At 30.9% G+C, this 16362-nt stretch overlaps 1 protein-coding gene across 1 annotated transcript; it reads left to right on the forward strand.

The window, feature by feature from the left end:
* The first annotated feature begins 11765 nt into the window (after positions 1-11765).
* Positions 11766-15317, forward strand: LOC11422978 (aquaporin PIP2-2). The gene is made up of 4 exons (XM_003591859.4): positions 11766-12188; positions 12482-12777; positions 14266-14406; positions 14914-15317. The coding sequence occupies exons 1-4, from the start codon at positions 11882-11884 to the stop codon at positions 15031-15033; spliced, it is 864 nt and encodes a 287-aa protein (XP_003591907.2). The 5' UTR covers positions 11766-11881; the 3' UTR covers positions 15034-15317.
* The last annotated feature ends 1045 nt before the right edge of the window (positions 15318-16362 follow it).

Here is a 16362-nt window from a genome sequence, read left to right on the forward strand (position 1 = left end):
ATTTTAAGGTTTTTTTTTTTTTTTTTGAAAGATTAAGTTATTGTTTTTTAAAGAGTACTAAAACTATTATTTTTATTTAGTAGTTAGTATTATGTAGATGTTTTTTTTACTCTCTTTGATTAATTCTATTAAAAATATGTTTTTAAAAAATCTTAATTATGAATTTTTGACAACAAAAAATGTAAGAAAAAGACGTTTGATTAATGAAAAGAGCATACTTCTATTGATTCATACGGGGTATCGAAAATATTAAGACCGGACTTGTGTGGTTACTTTAAGGTTGGGTGAATCTAGACGCACCCCAATAAATTGATATAAACTGGGATAATTGCTCTTCTCTCATATGTTTTTTCTCATTCACGTTCAACGTGAGTTAATTCACACTGAAAAATACACATCTCATATTGAAAATACATTTGAGTGAGTTAACTCACATTAAACTTTTTTAAAAGAACGAGCAAAAATAGATGGAAGAAGAGCAACTCTCATAAACCGGTGGCAGAGGTGGGTACACCACGGCTAGTGAAAGGAGGTCATTTTGTGTGGGGGTGGGCCTAGTGCACTGTCTCACAACTACAATCTCAATCATTTCTTTCTTGTCAAAGTCCAAAATTCTATTCACGCCCACGCATGTGCTTAATGCACGAGTTGCATCTTATGGACACCAAACTCAAGAAATAAGAATTAAACAACGACAATATAGAACAAAATATGTGGAATTAAATTGAGGTGTGTTATTTAAACATTTTTTTGACGGTTTATAGAACAATCATATATGTTTACAAAGAAAAAATATGTTTTATCACAAAAAACAAACTAACAGAGAGATTAAATAAAAACTAATATAAATATGAGAAAGAAAAGTGCCACAAAATAATTATAAGTAGTATATCATTTCTCAATTGAATTACATATTGGACAGGTTCGCTTATTGTCACAGAACTACACGTGTGATATATTCAGGCTCGTTTTTTTAGATTTTGTTGATTCACGACCATCTACAGTATGGACTTTAATAAGTAGGTAGTATAAAAATATTAAATTTCCAAAGCAGGAAAATAACTTTTTTGAAGATGATACTTTCTACTACGTTAAGATATAATTTTATGAAAACATCAAACCACATACAAAAAACATTTAACTTTTTATTTAATATATAAATATTCATACAAAATAATTTTTACTAACATTTCTACATAAAAAAATTGCTGATAGTTTTGTCCACATCAATATATTCTTTCATATTTTTCTTGATCAATAAATGACTGGATTATTCAACCTTGACAAAATTTAAATGTAACATGAGTATCACTTATGACTAGATTATATGAGTTGTCGGTGGTGAAGAGTGGTGTCGGTGTTTGACATGCATTTGTTAGGATGGGGGTGGAGGGGGCGACGTGGAGTTGGAGGCGTAGGTTGTTTTCGTGGGAAGAGGAATTAGTAGAGGAACTTAGGCTTTTACTTCAAAGTGTCACTTTGCAAGTGGACAAGGTCGATAGAAGGCTTTGGCGATTGGAAACATCTTTTGTTTATACTGTTTGAAGTGCATATAAATTTTTGACTGTTAATGCTAGTGTCGATGCTGAGGTGTATGTGTATAACTTGTGTCTCAAGGAAGTTCCCTTGAAGGTGATGTTATTTGCTTGGCGCCTGTTACGTGATAGGTTGCGTACTAAGGACAACCTTTACCGACGTAATGTGGTTGGTGTTGATGATCAGCTGTGCGTTGGAGGTTGTGGGGAGGTGGAAACATCTTCTCACTTATTTTTTCATTGTAATATTTTTGGATCTGTTTGGAACCATATTCACAAGTGGATTGATGTTGCTACTGTTATGCCTTGTGATGCATCAAGTCTTTTTAATCAGTTTATCTACATTGGGGGAGCTGCCAAGTCAAGGCGGTACATCCTTCAGGTTATTTGGTGTGCAACAGTGTGGAAAATTTAGAAAGAAAAAAATTACAGGATTTTCAAGAACAAAAACTCCTCTATATTGCAAGTGGCGGACAAAATGAAGTCGTCGACTTTTACTTGGTTGAAAGGAAAATATGTTACTCTTCCCTCCAACTATCATGGTTGGTAGCTTAGCCCATTTATGATATTAGGCATCGGTTAATAGTTATTCTTTCTGTTTATCTTTTGGTGACTTGTAATTATTGTACATATATTGTTTGAACATGTTTCTTCCTTAGCACACCTAGTGCTAGGAAGGCCATTTGATTGTGTTAATATAATTTATTTTAGCTTCTTAAAAAAAAAAAATACTAACATGGAAGTTTTTACTTTGATTAGCACGGTATCATTTATTAATTAGGATTTCATGGTTTTAAATCATACGCATATGAAGGGTAGAGAGCATGAGACTTTCAAGGCAACATTGTTATTGATAATATGTGAATTATACAATTGTGGTAACTAACTAAACTTCCCTTCTCAAATGTACCAAGAAAAAAACTTATCTTCTCGAAAAAAGAAAAAAAATACTTACTCCTTAACTTCCTATTCATAAAGCCAAGTGCTAGCTAATATTTAAACTTTCTAACTATATATGTTGATAAAGTAAAGTTTTGACACATTAAGTAGTACAGCAAAATGGTTTGGCATGTCCATTTTACCCATGTGTTACACAGGTTTTGTTGCCTCACCGCCCAATTCCAAATTAATCAACATGGGTTGTCTCGTGTGAGATTTGTTGATGTGGAAAATGCAAAAATGGTTACTAAAACGGTAATATATCTTTTGTGTTAAGCCAAGAGCCAAATGAATTTGAGTAGGAGAATGGATATGAAATAGGAATTTACGTGGTCTACGTTTGGAATATGGCATAGTGCATGCATATTGACAAATCATATATATGATGATGAGTGTACCCAGTTAGGCAAATTCTTTTTGTGTTGATTTTATTAAAGAATCTTTGCACGTTTAGATTCTTGTTGCTGCATAATAAATCAATCACTATCATAAAAACTATTGGAGAATAAAAAATAAATAAAAATATAGAGATGCAAACGTTATGTAACGTCAAAGATTGAGGCTTCCTTTGCTGGAATCTGGTTGGTTTGAGGTGGACTCGATTGAGTGCATATATCTTTTCAGTTTTTGTTCTGGATGTGAAGTCTTGTTATTGTACAAAGCATCTCTAATGGAATTATCATTGTGAGTTGCATGGTAACGTGGTTTTAATAGAGTTTAGTGAGAGATCTTAATTAAGATAAGGGAGCACTAGAATAAAACATTTATTTTCTTTCAATAACCACACCAACCAATACTCTTTTCGGTCACATATATAAACAAAAAACTATTACCTCCGTTCCTTTTTAATTGTCATTTTTTGACATTTTACCTAAATCAAGACAATCAAATATTATTACTTTAACCCAGTTAGGTTGGCCTAGTGGTATTGACTTGGGACTTGAGAGTGCGTTCCTCCTCAAAGTCTCAGATTCGAGTCTCTCTAGTGTCAATTTGAATGAGTTAATTTAGTTTATTAAAAAAAAATATTACTACTTTTGATACAATAATTTATCCTTTCTCAATAATAACCTTATTCATTTAATATCTTGTATAATGTATTTCTCTCTCCGTAATAAATAACTAAGGATAATATTGGTAAAAGAACAGTTAATATTCCATTGAATTTTGAAAGTGGCGGTTAATTACAAACAGTTAATTAAGAGAGAACAGTTAATTAAGAGAGAACGAATGATTCGAAGAGATGGAAAAAATGGAAGAATGTTGTTTGGCCGGAAAACACCAATAATTTATCAATATAACCTTATCGGCAGTTAACATGCCGATGGATTTTAACCGACGGCAATTAACTGTTGATACATATTTACGTTTTTTTTCTGGTGTGTTTTAGCTTGTTAGAAGTGTATACAACAATTTTTAAAGAAGAGTATTGTTAACGAGTGCCTCCAGGACACTTTTTAAGTATTCTAAATTAGGAAATTATTTATTAAAAAAATTAAATAGTTCAATTTTCAAAGCATTGGTTATAAAACTTTTCATAAAAGAATACTACTCCCTCCGTCCCAAATTGTATGTCGCTTTAGGGGAAAAAATTTGTCATAAATTATATGTCGCTTTACAATACCAATGCAACATTAATGTTACTTTTCCTATTATAACCTTAGCTATTTATTACTCTCTCTTCTTTTAATTCTTTCATTTATCTTTCTCATATTATTTATTAAGGACAATTTTGTAAAACAACTCATAATATCTCTTTTCCACACAATATTAATTGCATTTCTTAATATGTGTGAAATGCCTAAAACATCATACAATTTAGGACGGAGGGAGTACTTTAGACGCTTAAAGAGTGCTCTTCCCTTCAAAAAAATGCACCAATAACACCGAAGTACAGCCACTTAAGCTTTGAAGTAAGTGAAATTCCAAATTTTCTGTTTCAATTGCATTGAATTATGCATTATTATGGTGAACTTGGTGATATGATATCACACGTCCTCGTTTGGAATGCTAAAAATTACGCCATCCGTTTTTAAATATAAGCAACATTGATTTCTTAGATCCATTCATTTAATGATGTATGTGATCCATATTATGAACCACATACATCATTAAATGAATGAATCTAAAAAATCAATTTTGCTTATATTTAAATATGGAGGGAGTACTACTCATCTTTTTTTTTTCTTTCTTTCCAACAAGCTGCTACAAACTATTCCATATATTAATGTTTTTGATTACTCCCTCCATTTTAAAATACATGTTCAAGACAACTACTTCACATATGTCAATGCACAATTTTGACCGTTAATATATTAATTATCTAAAGTAAAAAATTATAAAAATTTAATATTTTAAAAATATTTGTCGAGACAAATCAAACAACATCTTACATGCAAATATTTGTATTTATACATTAGTTAAAAAGTATGGTCAAAGTAAGTCAAGTGAATAGTGCACATTACAAAAATTGGACATATATTTTGAAATGGAGGGAGTATTAAAGTGATTATTAAATATTTGGCTTTTAAAAATAAATAAATTGTGGCACATTCTCTTTGATGAAATGAAAGATCGTACTATCAAATTTATTTCTCATTTACACCTCAAGAGAAATAGAGAAAACAATGTGTTAAATTGAATGAAGAGGAATTAGGGGTATGGGTGGCTAAACATAATCATGCTTTCTCATATAACATGCAAACCCAATAAAAAATCAAATCAACCCAATAAAAAAACTTTAAATCATACCAATTCAAACCGAAATTGCAAAAAATCATATTTAGTTCGGATGATTTTTGCACTGAACCGTACGGTTCGGTTTGCATCTCAGAAACCGAACCGAACAAAACCAAACTGAAAGAATAACTTTTATTGGTTTTTAAATGTTATTTTGGATAGACCACTTTTATTGGTATTGTAATGTTATTTTTTTGGATATTTAAAATTGATTGGTACTAAAATGTTATGCTAGATATTTGACCAAAAAAAAAAAATGTTATGCTAGATATCTAAAATTGTTTGGTACTGAAATGTTATTTTTGGATGATGGAGTTACCCATATAACTTTGGAGATATGTTCTGCCAATTTATAACACATGTAATACATGACTATACTAAGGCAACACAAATATTGTTGGATTGAAAATAAAAGTATAAGATCTACGCAATTCATGTATAATTGTATGGTCATATTTTATCATGCAAACATTAAAATAAAATATCGTATGTTTATTTTGTAACAAGTCGGCAATATTAGAGTTGATGTAATTTTTTTTATCTCGCGATAAACAACATCAACCGAACCGATCCAAGCCGCATTGATTTGGTTTGGATGACTTTTTAAAAATCAACTGAACCAAACTGCATGCTTTTTTATCTCGCGGTTTGAATGACTTTTATGCTTAAAATCGTACCAAACCGCACCGCGAACACCCCTAGTTATATGTAGTGAATCATTATTTCACGAAGCATCACAAGCTGTTGAAGTAAAACTCCAAAACCACTTTATTTAAAACTTTGGCGGAAAACACGGTATGCATAGGCGTTAAGTAACCAATCATATCAATTTGAAATACATTCGTGAGGCTTTCTCTTGCTAGATTCAGCATTATCCTTATTTTTTTTATACGAAAAATTGGATCGTTCATCATTTATCCAATCAATACGAATATAAATAAATTTGCCTTAAACAGAAAGATTATGATATTATCATCATATTATAAAATGAAAGATTTAACGGATTCAAATTCATATAACAAATTTCTCAACAGCAAAAAAATCATTAGATAAGTTCTCAACGTAATATTATTAATTATAAAGTTCTCCATGTAATAATAGTAATGCGTAAATGTGAAGAGTAATTTGATTAAAGAATGGGGTGTTCACAAACCAGATTGGCTCAGTTTTGGCTGATCAAATTTGTTCATCAAATTTAAAAATTGTAAGATACTTATTAGATATGTTTAGATGAATGTTTAATGAGCTTTTAGGGGTGTTTGTCTTCTGCAGGAGTAGAACCATGTACCTAGGGAATCAATACTACGACTTCACCACTACCATCACCAAGCTCTTTCTTTGACGCTATACAACAATTTGTACCACGTATTGATAGGGGCAAACAAACATGTTTGGTATTAGATGTACAAATAATTTTAGATATCATCGTTTGAGCTAGCATTTGAGATGAATTTAAATCAATTTAACATAGCATGAGAGCGGTGAAATCGTGATACTTGTTTACCAAGGTATTGGGTTTAAGGTCTTTGGAAGACAAGAACTCATAAAATTGTCCAAATGACATCGGGATTAAAATATCCTGAATTATAGTGGCTATTTGGTTGGTGGAATTGAGCTATTACAGGCCTTCTTTCATGTATATAGTTACTTGAAATTCTCACAAATTACTATATGATTTTCATTAAAAAATAATTTTGGTAAAAGAAAATATTTATCATGATCATGCAAACTTGAGCCTTACAAAGAAAAGAGTTAAATAAGAGTTAAAAGACAAATTTTATATTAAAATTAAAAAAAAATATCATCGAAATATGTTTGGTCAATATTAAACATGGTCAAATTTGTCATCTAAAATAAACATAGTAGTTTTTTGAACTATGGTCTTACTAACAAGAACTTGTTAAGAAGACAAGAAAAGAAATAATTGATGAATTTGATGAAACAAAAGTCAATTTTAAATGTTTCAATACAATAAATACACAATTTTTAAGATAAATTTTTTCCATTAAATTTCTTAACAAGTGCCCTTGCGTTGCGACCTTTGTTAATATTTTCTTTTAAATTATGGGAAATGTTAATGAGACCCCGGGACACTTTTTAAGTATTTTAAATAGTAAATTTTATATAAAAAGCTGTGTATTGAATGCATTTAAAATAGTGATAGTTGACTTTTTAAAAAAATAATTGTTAAATTTAAGATGCTTAAAGAGTGTCTCAGATGATTAATTATATGTGATCTATTAAAGCAAAACCGGATTCTTCCTAACCCTCATGGTCCATGAGATATAATTATGCTATTCTTCCAACAAGATTTGTTCACTCCCAACCAAACTTTCAAAAATATCCTTGCGTGAGTTAAGTCACGCATGTGTTAAACTCAACGTGACTTAACTCATGCAACGTGCAACGTGAATTAAAACACGCTGAAAATTCACACCGAACCTGCAGCGTAAGTTAACTCATGCATGGTTTATAACCTACGTGAATTAACTCACGAAGTGCGACTCAAGTTAAGTAAGAGTATTTTTGAAAGTTTGTTCGGAAGTAGCAATTTTTGTTAGAAGAGCAGAATTTCATGAGATAAGAGGGAGTACTGAAAACACATACATAAACCCAACAAGAAAACATACCAAAGAGCATTTATGGTTCTAGAATTTTCGGGACGATGACGTGGATCATATAGTCTTGTATCCGTTACAAAAATTGATGGATGATTGAAGAAAAAGAAAACCGTTACCCTTCGAAACAACGGGACCCGCGTGCAAACAAAGTGACTAGGTGGGCCCCACACCCCAACGTTCACGGTGGAACCGCCAACTCATTTCGAACCATAACTTTTTTGTTGTTCCGCCGATTTGCGTGTCTCTTTTCCATTTTTCTACTCGAAAAAAGAGTTGCAATAAACATGTTTTGTTGTGTGGTTCATGGTCCACCACGTGTCAAACACTGTAACATATGGGTTGTCTTATTCCTCGAAGGTTGTGTTTACAAAAAAGATCAAAGCTATCTATAAGGTCCAATAATAGTTAGACACGTGTGTACGGTGTCATTAACTCTTACCTCTGAGTCCGAGTTACCGGCCATTATTTTAACCCTGTGTTGTGTTGTACACGTTTCTGTATTTGGAACAGAACATCAACCACTGTTTCAAAGGGAACACCACTGTTTAATTTCATGTCCAGTTCAAATTCAACAGTCAATACACCACAGTACCAATAGCAGTACTAATTTTGTCACTAGTGGAGTATTTTTTATTTTGAGAAATGATATTTGTACAACCACTTTATTACAATTATGTGACAATTTTTTCTCTTATATTCATATTATATTTTTATTTTTTTCTATTGTTTTGGATCAATAAAAAGAGAATAAATAAAAATTGTCATCAAAGTTGTATAAAATGATTGTACATATGATTACTTTTTCATTTTACACCAATTTTAAAAAGTGGGTGTAGTGTAGTTATTATTGCGCCAAAAATAAAAACAATTGTGTAAAAATAAATAATGGCAGTACTATAATCGTAAAAATCATAATTGACGAGTTTTGTGATTGGACAGACATCATTCAAATGCAAACTTTAGTACATTAATTTATCAGATGAAAACCCCCCACTGATGCAAATAATTGTGAAGTCGTGTAAGTGAATTTGGATTTTTTTTGCCGAAAGAGTTTAATTCGTGATGGAGAACATAAATAAATTTTAATTGGTTAATAAACAACAATTCGATTCAATTAAGAAGAAGTTAGCCTTCAACTCAATCGGGTCACATGAAAATTAAGAAAACATAATCTTTGTCGTATGATTAGACGCATAATCGGGAGTTTAGTGATATATTGATAGCGATAGATCAACAATACATTATACATCCACACGAGTGCGAGGGAAAATGAGTTAATCCGATCATTTTTTTAAAGATGAAATATTTTAACAACTATTGTATGACAATTTATGAAACAATCATAAATTTATAAACTAACAGTAGTTATTGGTACAAAAATTAATACAATAAAGAGAAAATAAAATCATAATATAAGCATGAAAAATAAAATTGTAACAGATTGATAATATAAATTTTATTTATCTTTTTTTATAAACAAGAGAGCTTACACCTCCTTTGAATTGACCCAATTAAATTTTGATTTGGTTAAGGTATCTCTTTCACATTATTCAAAAGATTTGCGGTAAAACAAATCAAACCGTAATATTTTATTACTATTTCTTTTATATGAGACTATATTTGTAGTGTTATTTTAAAAACTATTTTGTGTTCATGTAATTTTTTAGCATTATATAAAATTGTTAAATTCGTTTTTTATCATAAACCAATCAAAATAGACTTAAATCCAAATATATTTTCTTTTATTTGACCTAATTTTTAATATTCGAAAGAAACGTATCATTTGGAATTTATAATTACAGATCATTCACTGTTTTATAACGTCTGGGATTTGGACTTGGACAAGTTATGTTTTATTACAAAGCAAATCAAATCATTAATCCACATGTTACATAGCATTGATATGGAAAAAAAAAAAGCTTAAATAAGGCATGGCAACTCTTGTTCTGATCTTTTTTTTGATTCAAAGCATCGCTAAAATAAGTATCTGGTTGGTCCATCACAATGCACCAACATGAGGGATTTTCACTCAACAGCTAAGGGATAAGGGATACGAATAGGATACATAAAATCAAAATCTACCACCATGCGTGATCATCATGTACAAAATTATTTGAAAGAATAGCTTCTAGGAGTACAAAGTACTTAATCAATTTGGCAAGATTTCCAAAACATGTATTGTCACCTAGCTCTTCAATTTACGTCACGGGAAGAAATTTTCCTTCTTCTATATACAAGTCCTAAGTATTGGATTTACGTGTCTTGAACTTGTTATGTGGGTCACGAACTTACTACGGTTATTTTGATGAAGACAAACTATTTTTTCCTAAAATACATAAATACTATAAACATTTCATCACACCATTACAACTTGTTCTTGATAAAGAATTACTTATAGAGATGCAATTATTCATAAGAGTAGCTAGGGTTGGAAATTTTGGAATTGACTACAAGTCTCACACGACTTTTTCGGCATAAAAGTGATTTACTTAAGTTTTAGTAGGCTTTTATTGAAAATTTCCTTATGACGTTTAAATTGTTCAAAGTTTAGTTTTTAACAAACCAAAATAGAATATAATAGAAATTAAAAATGACTCAACACAAACAAGATGTACAAAACGAATCACCAACAAAGTTACAATATCAAGTTACAGATACATCAACAACGTACTCCAAAAAAAAAAATCTGAAGATTATATCATTACACCCATACAATATAAATGGTGGTTCCACCACTCGTGATAACTATAAAATGAAGGTGGGATTAGTTTTCTAACTGGTCCAAAACAATACGAAAGTAATTAGATTTCATATTTTTGGATCAATACCTGTTCAACTTATATATGCATTGCAACTAGTTTAAAGAATCTAAACAAGAACTAAACATGTTTAACAAACAGATCAAGACAAATAAAAACCCAAAAACCCTGAAGCAAAAAAGATTAATGTGGTAGAATAATGTACAAGTTGTAGAAGTTTGAAGAAATGTCTATAAACCAAACCCGTGAGTGAAAGGCAAAGTAGCCCAACCTATCATATAGATTCTGAAGACATAATAAAATGACAAAATGTTGAAATAGAAACGGGCAATTGAAAAAGAAGGGAGTGTTGGTGGGGAGGTGGTGTTATATGTGACAATTTGTGGTGGATGTCAAGGGTCGGTGAAAGCAAATACCATCAAACCCAAATATTCATATTTTTAATAAAGAAAAATAGTGCTCTGTTGCTCGGTGCCAAAATGTACCTATCAAACTAACACATAAAATTTCTTAAAAAAAACGAACACACAAAATGTTTTATATATGTAACAAAAAAAAAAACTAACACACAAAATCCTCTCTTTAATTCAATTATTTTTAATCAATTTGATATCTCATCAGCAAACACACTTACATATCATCCATCAACAAAAAAATCTTTAAGTTTATAAAGAGAGTTAAAAAACTTAAATCCTTTTTTTTTAAGGCTAAAAACTCATCATATCAATTGATATATGATAAAACTTTTTAAATGATGTTATGTAAAATTTAGAAAATTTATATTAGAAATTTTAATATCTATTTGATTATTTTAATAAATTAAAAATTTAATTTATTAATAGACAAATTATCCCATTTTTACAATTAAAGAAAGTAGAAACCATGATTCACTTTTAAGAAAGAGAAAGTAATAAATAAAATAAGGAAAACGTCGACCGGTGTTCTCAGGGCAATAGTTAAGGAAACAAATATAGTAATCTTACATTGAAACTTGTACATTCAACTTTTTAAAAGTATAAAAAATGATTTTTTCAACTTAAAATTTTCTTTTTTTGTTTCCTTAACCATTGTCCTGAAGGCACTGGTTAGCATAATCCATAAAATAAAATAAAATAAAATAAGGGAATTGTCCTATCCTCTTCCTCTATCAACTCAACCATATATACCCCTCTCCTCTCACTCTCTTCCACACTTCTCTATCATCAAAGTCTCTTCCTTTCTCCGTTCTTTGTCTTCTCTAACAACTTCCATTCTTGTTTGAGTGTGTTGTTTCATAAGGGTAATCCAAATGGCAAAGGATGTTGAAGTTGCTGAACGTGGCTCTTTCTCTAACAAAGACTACCATGACCCTCCACCAGCACCACTCATTGATGCTGAAGAACTCACAAAATGGTCCTTTTATAGGGCTCTTATTGCTGAGTTCATTGCAACTTTACTTTTCCTTTACGTTACTGTTTTGACTGTGATTGGTTACAGTATTCAAACTGATGTTAAAGCTGGTGGTGATGCTTGTGGTGGTGTTGGAATTCTTGGTATTGCTTGGGCTTTTGGTGGCATGATCTTTGTCCTTGTTTACTGCACTGCTGGAATTTCAGGTTTCTTTTTCTTCACTCCTTTCTCTTCAGATCTCCTTGTTCCTTTTGAGTCCTTAGTATCACTGAAACTCACAATATTGGTATAAAAGTGTCCGACCTAACAATATCGGTATTGTCAGTTGAGTTAGGGCTTACGGGCTTTTTTTTTTTTTTGTTCTTGCAAATATGATGAATGAGAAAAAAATGTTTAACTTGAAAGAGTTTTTTTGTTTATTTTATAAAGGGTTACTATTATTTGAAGGTGTGATTTATAAAGTATGAAAATTTATGGGTTTGAAATGAATCTATTGTAGGTGGTCACATTAACCCAGCAGTGACATTTGGGCTATTTTTGGCTCGTAAGGTGTCTTTGATCAGAGCAATTATGTACATGGTGGCTCAGTGTTTAGGAGCTATTGCTGGAGTTGGGTTGGTTAAGGCTTTTCAAAGTGCTTACTTTGATAGATATGGTGGTGGTGCTAATTTTCTCCATGATGGTTACAGTACTGGTGTTGGATTAGGTGCTGAGATTGTTGGTACCTTTGTTTTGGTTTACACCGTTTTCTCTGCCACTGATCCTAAGAGAAGTGCTAGAGATTCACATGTGCCGGTATGTTTTCATTTTTTTTATTTTTTATTTTTATTTTGCCTTTTCTTGTTGTCATGTTTTCAAAGTGCATGTATGAATAATAATGTATGAACTGTGTAGAATATTCAATATAATATAATATAACATGTGATTTAGTTGCCTGAGGTATGTTCAAAATACTGATTAAAGGGAATGTATATGTGACTAAATGTGGAAGGAGAAATAAAATATTTACAAATTGCTAGTGGCTATGACATGAATTTTCCTAAATTAGCAAGTTTGATCTACTTTTCTTTTAAAATACTTTTGTTGATATTGCAATCTCCTAGTTTTTGGCATGTTTTAAAGAATCATTTTTTTTAATGAGTTTAAAGAATCAATTTAAACAAGAAATAAATTAAAGCTCAATTATTAATTACAAAATCAAATAATCTATTGATATGCTATATATACACACCTACAAAAAAAATAATCTATTGAGATTCCTTAAATTATTTATTTTCTAAAGTGGGAAATATCCCTAGAGGAACCAAATATTTTTTTTAATGTAATACTAATAATTAATTTTGAAGATAATGATCTTAAATTGGTAGTAGTATATATGTTTATATTAACAACTTAGCTCAGTCCACCACCAAAAAAAAAACAAGTTTGAACTGGTTTGTTTTTTGGTGCGGTTCTGCTTTGGTTGTTTTTTAAGATATAAAATAATTAGTTTTCAAGACAATGATCTCAAATTGCTTCTGAGCAAAGAAAATAAAATAGTGCGTTTCATTTCAATAGTAGTAATTACCAAATATAATAAGGGTAATGTTCAATGTTCATGAATTTTTACCTACTTTTTTGCTTGGCTTCTTTAGTCAACATCTTGGATAGTAAGTTTTCCAAAATATAAATGCCATCATTAATTTCTCAGTGCTTACTTGCATCTTTTGGGTTCACCTAAACATGCTAGGGTGGTAAAGCTATCTTTTTCCTTTCCTTCACCATAATTTCCCAATGAAATGATGTTGTTAATGACACACAACAGCAGCGTGCCTTTGTGGTATATATGGGGGTCCCCATCATACCTTATATGAGTTGTTTGTGGAGGTGGTTGAATTTCATGGCCATACTTGTAAAAAGTGGATTCTAATTTGTTCCTTGAAAACAAAATTTATGTGTGTTAAGTTCGAGATTAAAGTCTTCATAGTTAATTGTGCCTATGACTTCTATGTCATTGTCCTAAGCTGGCAAATCTAATTGGAATTTCCAGATTCATCCTTTATTCCTGATAAGTCAATATCAGTTTTGGTTCATCTATTAATACCTTCAATTACTTTTACTAGATCCTTCTAATAAATAAAGAATAAAATCATGGGCTTCACATGCATGTTTGTCCCATCTGTCCATCCTCCATTTATTTTGTCACTTTATGTTTTTTTCTAATTATTTGTATTCGTATGTTTGGAATATCTTCGTATCTGCTTTAATTCAATGGATGTAATGTTTTTTGTTTTGTATGTGAAGGTTTTGGCACCACTTCCCATTGGCTTTGCTGTATTCATGGTTCATTTGGCAACCATCCCAGTCACTGGCACTGGCATCAATCCTGCTAGAAGTCTTGGTTCTGCTGTTATCTACAACAAAGATAAGCCCTGGGATGACCATGTGAGTGCCCTTTTCCACATTTTAACTTCTTGCTAGTTTTGTTATTGTTATGTTGCTAAACGACTAGCCTATGTTTTGTCATGTGGTGATGAGAATTGATTTTGGTTAAAAAACGAGTTAAATGGAACATGATTTATGTTTGAATATATTCAGAAAACAAATGATTTTCATCAATTCATGTTTGGATCATAATTGCTTTTCCAGTTTTAGGTATGTAATCCAAACATAACTAAGCTCATGTTTGGAATCATCATCGATTTGACCAAGGCACCGTGATTTTGCCAAACCAGCATTGGTTTGTGGCCAACACAATTGGCCATGGAACCAAACATAGGCTTTACATATATTTTTGGCTTGTTTAATAATATACTTAGTTTATACTCTTAATTCTTGTAGGCCATATAAATTATTTGTATTGAATGAACTGGCATTGTCAAGTTGACAACTAAAAAAAGATAAGGAATATGGAAACTTTTTCTAATATTTTGTTCCTTTATGTGTGGTCAGTGGATCTTTTGGGTTGGACCATTCATTGGGGCAGCCATTGCAGCCTTCTACCATCAATTCATCTTAAGAGCAGGTGCTGTTAAAGCTCTTGGATCATTCAGGAGTAACCCTACTGTTTAAGTGCACTGTTCTTCCTCTTCATCATGGTTTTAATGGAAAAGAAGATAATTGAAGAGATGGATTAATTGATGATATTTGTTTTGTATTTGCAACACCTCTTCAATTGTGTCTTCAAGATTGTGGATAAGTGTAAATTAAAGTCTCTTTCGTTACAGGGGGAGCCTTTTTACACTTTCCTCTGTATTCTCTTTAGTGTGTCATCTTTTCTTTTTTAAGTTATTCTCTTCTGTGATCCTTTGTACTCATATTTATTATGGTAAAATATTTTAAGTTTAAATTATCTATCTCATGATTTCATTCAAGATAAATATAAATAATGCAAACTTACTACTAACAATATATTATATAGAAAGAAATGTGTAATGCACTAATGCTACATATGCAATTAAGCCTATTGTGATTAGTAGAATTATTTATTTGCTTTAACAAAAACTAATGAAGAATTGCTCCTTTTGATGTGTTGATAATATTGTCTTTGTCCAATATGGTCCACATTATATTGTATCAAAGTGGCAAGTACATTATTTCTGAAATATGTAAGAAACACTTCAGTGTAGTGTTTAGTCTAGTCATATTTCTGCAATACATACTTTATTAGGAACACTTTTAGCATTTGAATTTCAAACTAAAAAAATATACTATTAATACGTGTTGCTTAAAGAAGAAAAGTTCAGAATCCAGTGCTAAAAGTCACTCGGAAGAATGACTCTTAGGATAAGATTATGAAATCTATTGCCACATTTAATAGGTGTGTGTGACTAAAAAATATTAGGCAAATGGTGTTAAAGTGATTACTTTTCATCATGGTGTTCTGAATTGTTATTTTGGTTCTCAACAAATAGAGAGTAGTTTCTATTAAACAAGGAATGGGTTGCTACACAAAATGGGACGATGCAAGAACGTTTAAATGTTGTGAGCTACTACATGGCCTAGGGGAACATTTGAAGCAACAAGATGGGGTGCATAAGTACTTAATTCGTGATTTGGTAAAAAAAAAAAAGTACTTAATTCGTGTAAAAGAATAAACTCTTGGAAGTCTTGCAGAAAATGCCTCTTGGTTTTCCATTGATTGTTTTGTAATATTTCTGGATCAATTAATACTTGACTAGACAATTAGTAGGAAAGATAATGTAGCAACTAGGATTGATTTTGTTTAATGTGGCCATGTGCAATTCATTGATAAAGTTAGATGGAATGTTCTCATCACTCTTCTATGGTTGCTATTATTCCCTTCGTTTCTTTTTAATTGTCATTTTTTGAGAAAAGATTTGTTTATATTTAACTGTTACTTTCAAATTCAATGTAATATTAAATGTTGTTTTACCAATA

This window comes from Medicago truncatula, chromosome 1 (assembly GCF_003473485.1).
Source record: "Medicago truncatula cultivar Jemalong A17 chromosome 1, MtrunA17r5.0-ANR, whole genome shotgun sequence".
Lineage (NCBI taxonomy): Eukaryota > Viridiplantae > Streptophyta > Magnoliopsida > Fabales > Fabaceae > Medicago > Medicago truncatula.

Excerpts from the sequence above, each read along its gene's own strand:
- LOC11422978 (XM_003591859.4), top strand. The coding sequence starts at position 11,882 with ATGGCAAAGGATGTTGAAGTTGCTGAACGTGGCTCTTTCTCTAACAAA. Across the intron at positions 12,189-12,481 it reads CTGCACTGCTGGAATTTCAG|GTGGTCACATTAACCCAGCA; the intron begins GTTTCTTTTTCT and ends AATCTATTGTAG. Across the intron at positions 14,407-14,913 it reads ATAAGCCCTGGGATGACCAT|TGGATCTTTTGGGTTGGACC; the intron begins GTGAGTGCCCTT and ends ATGTGTGGTCAG.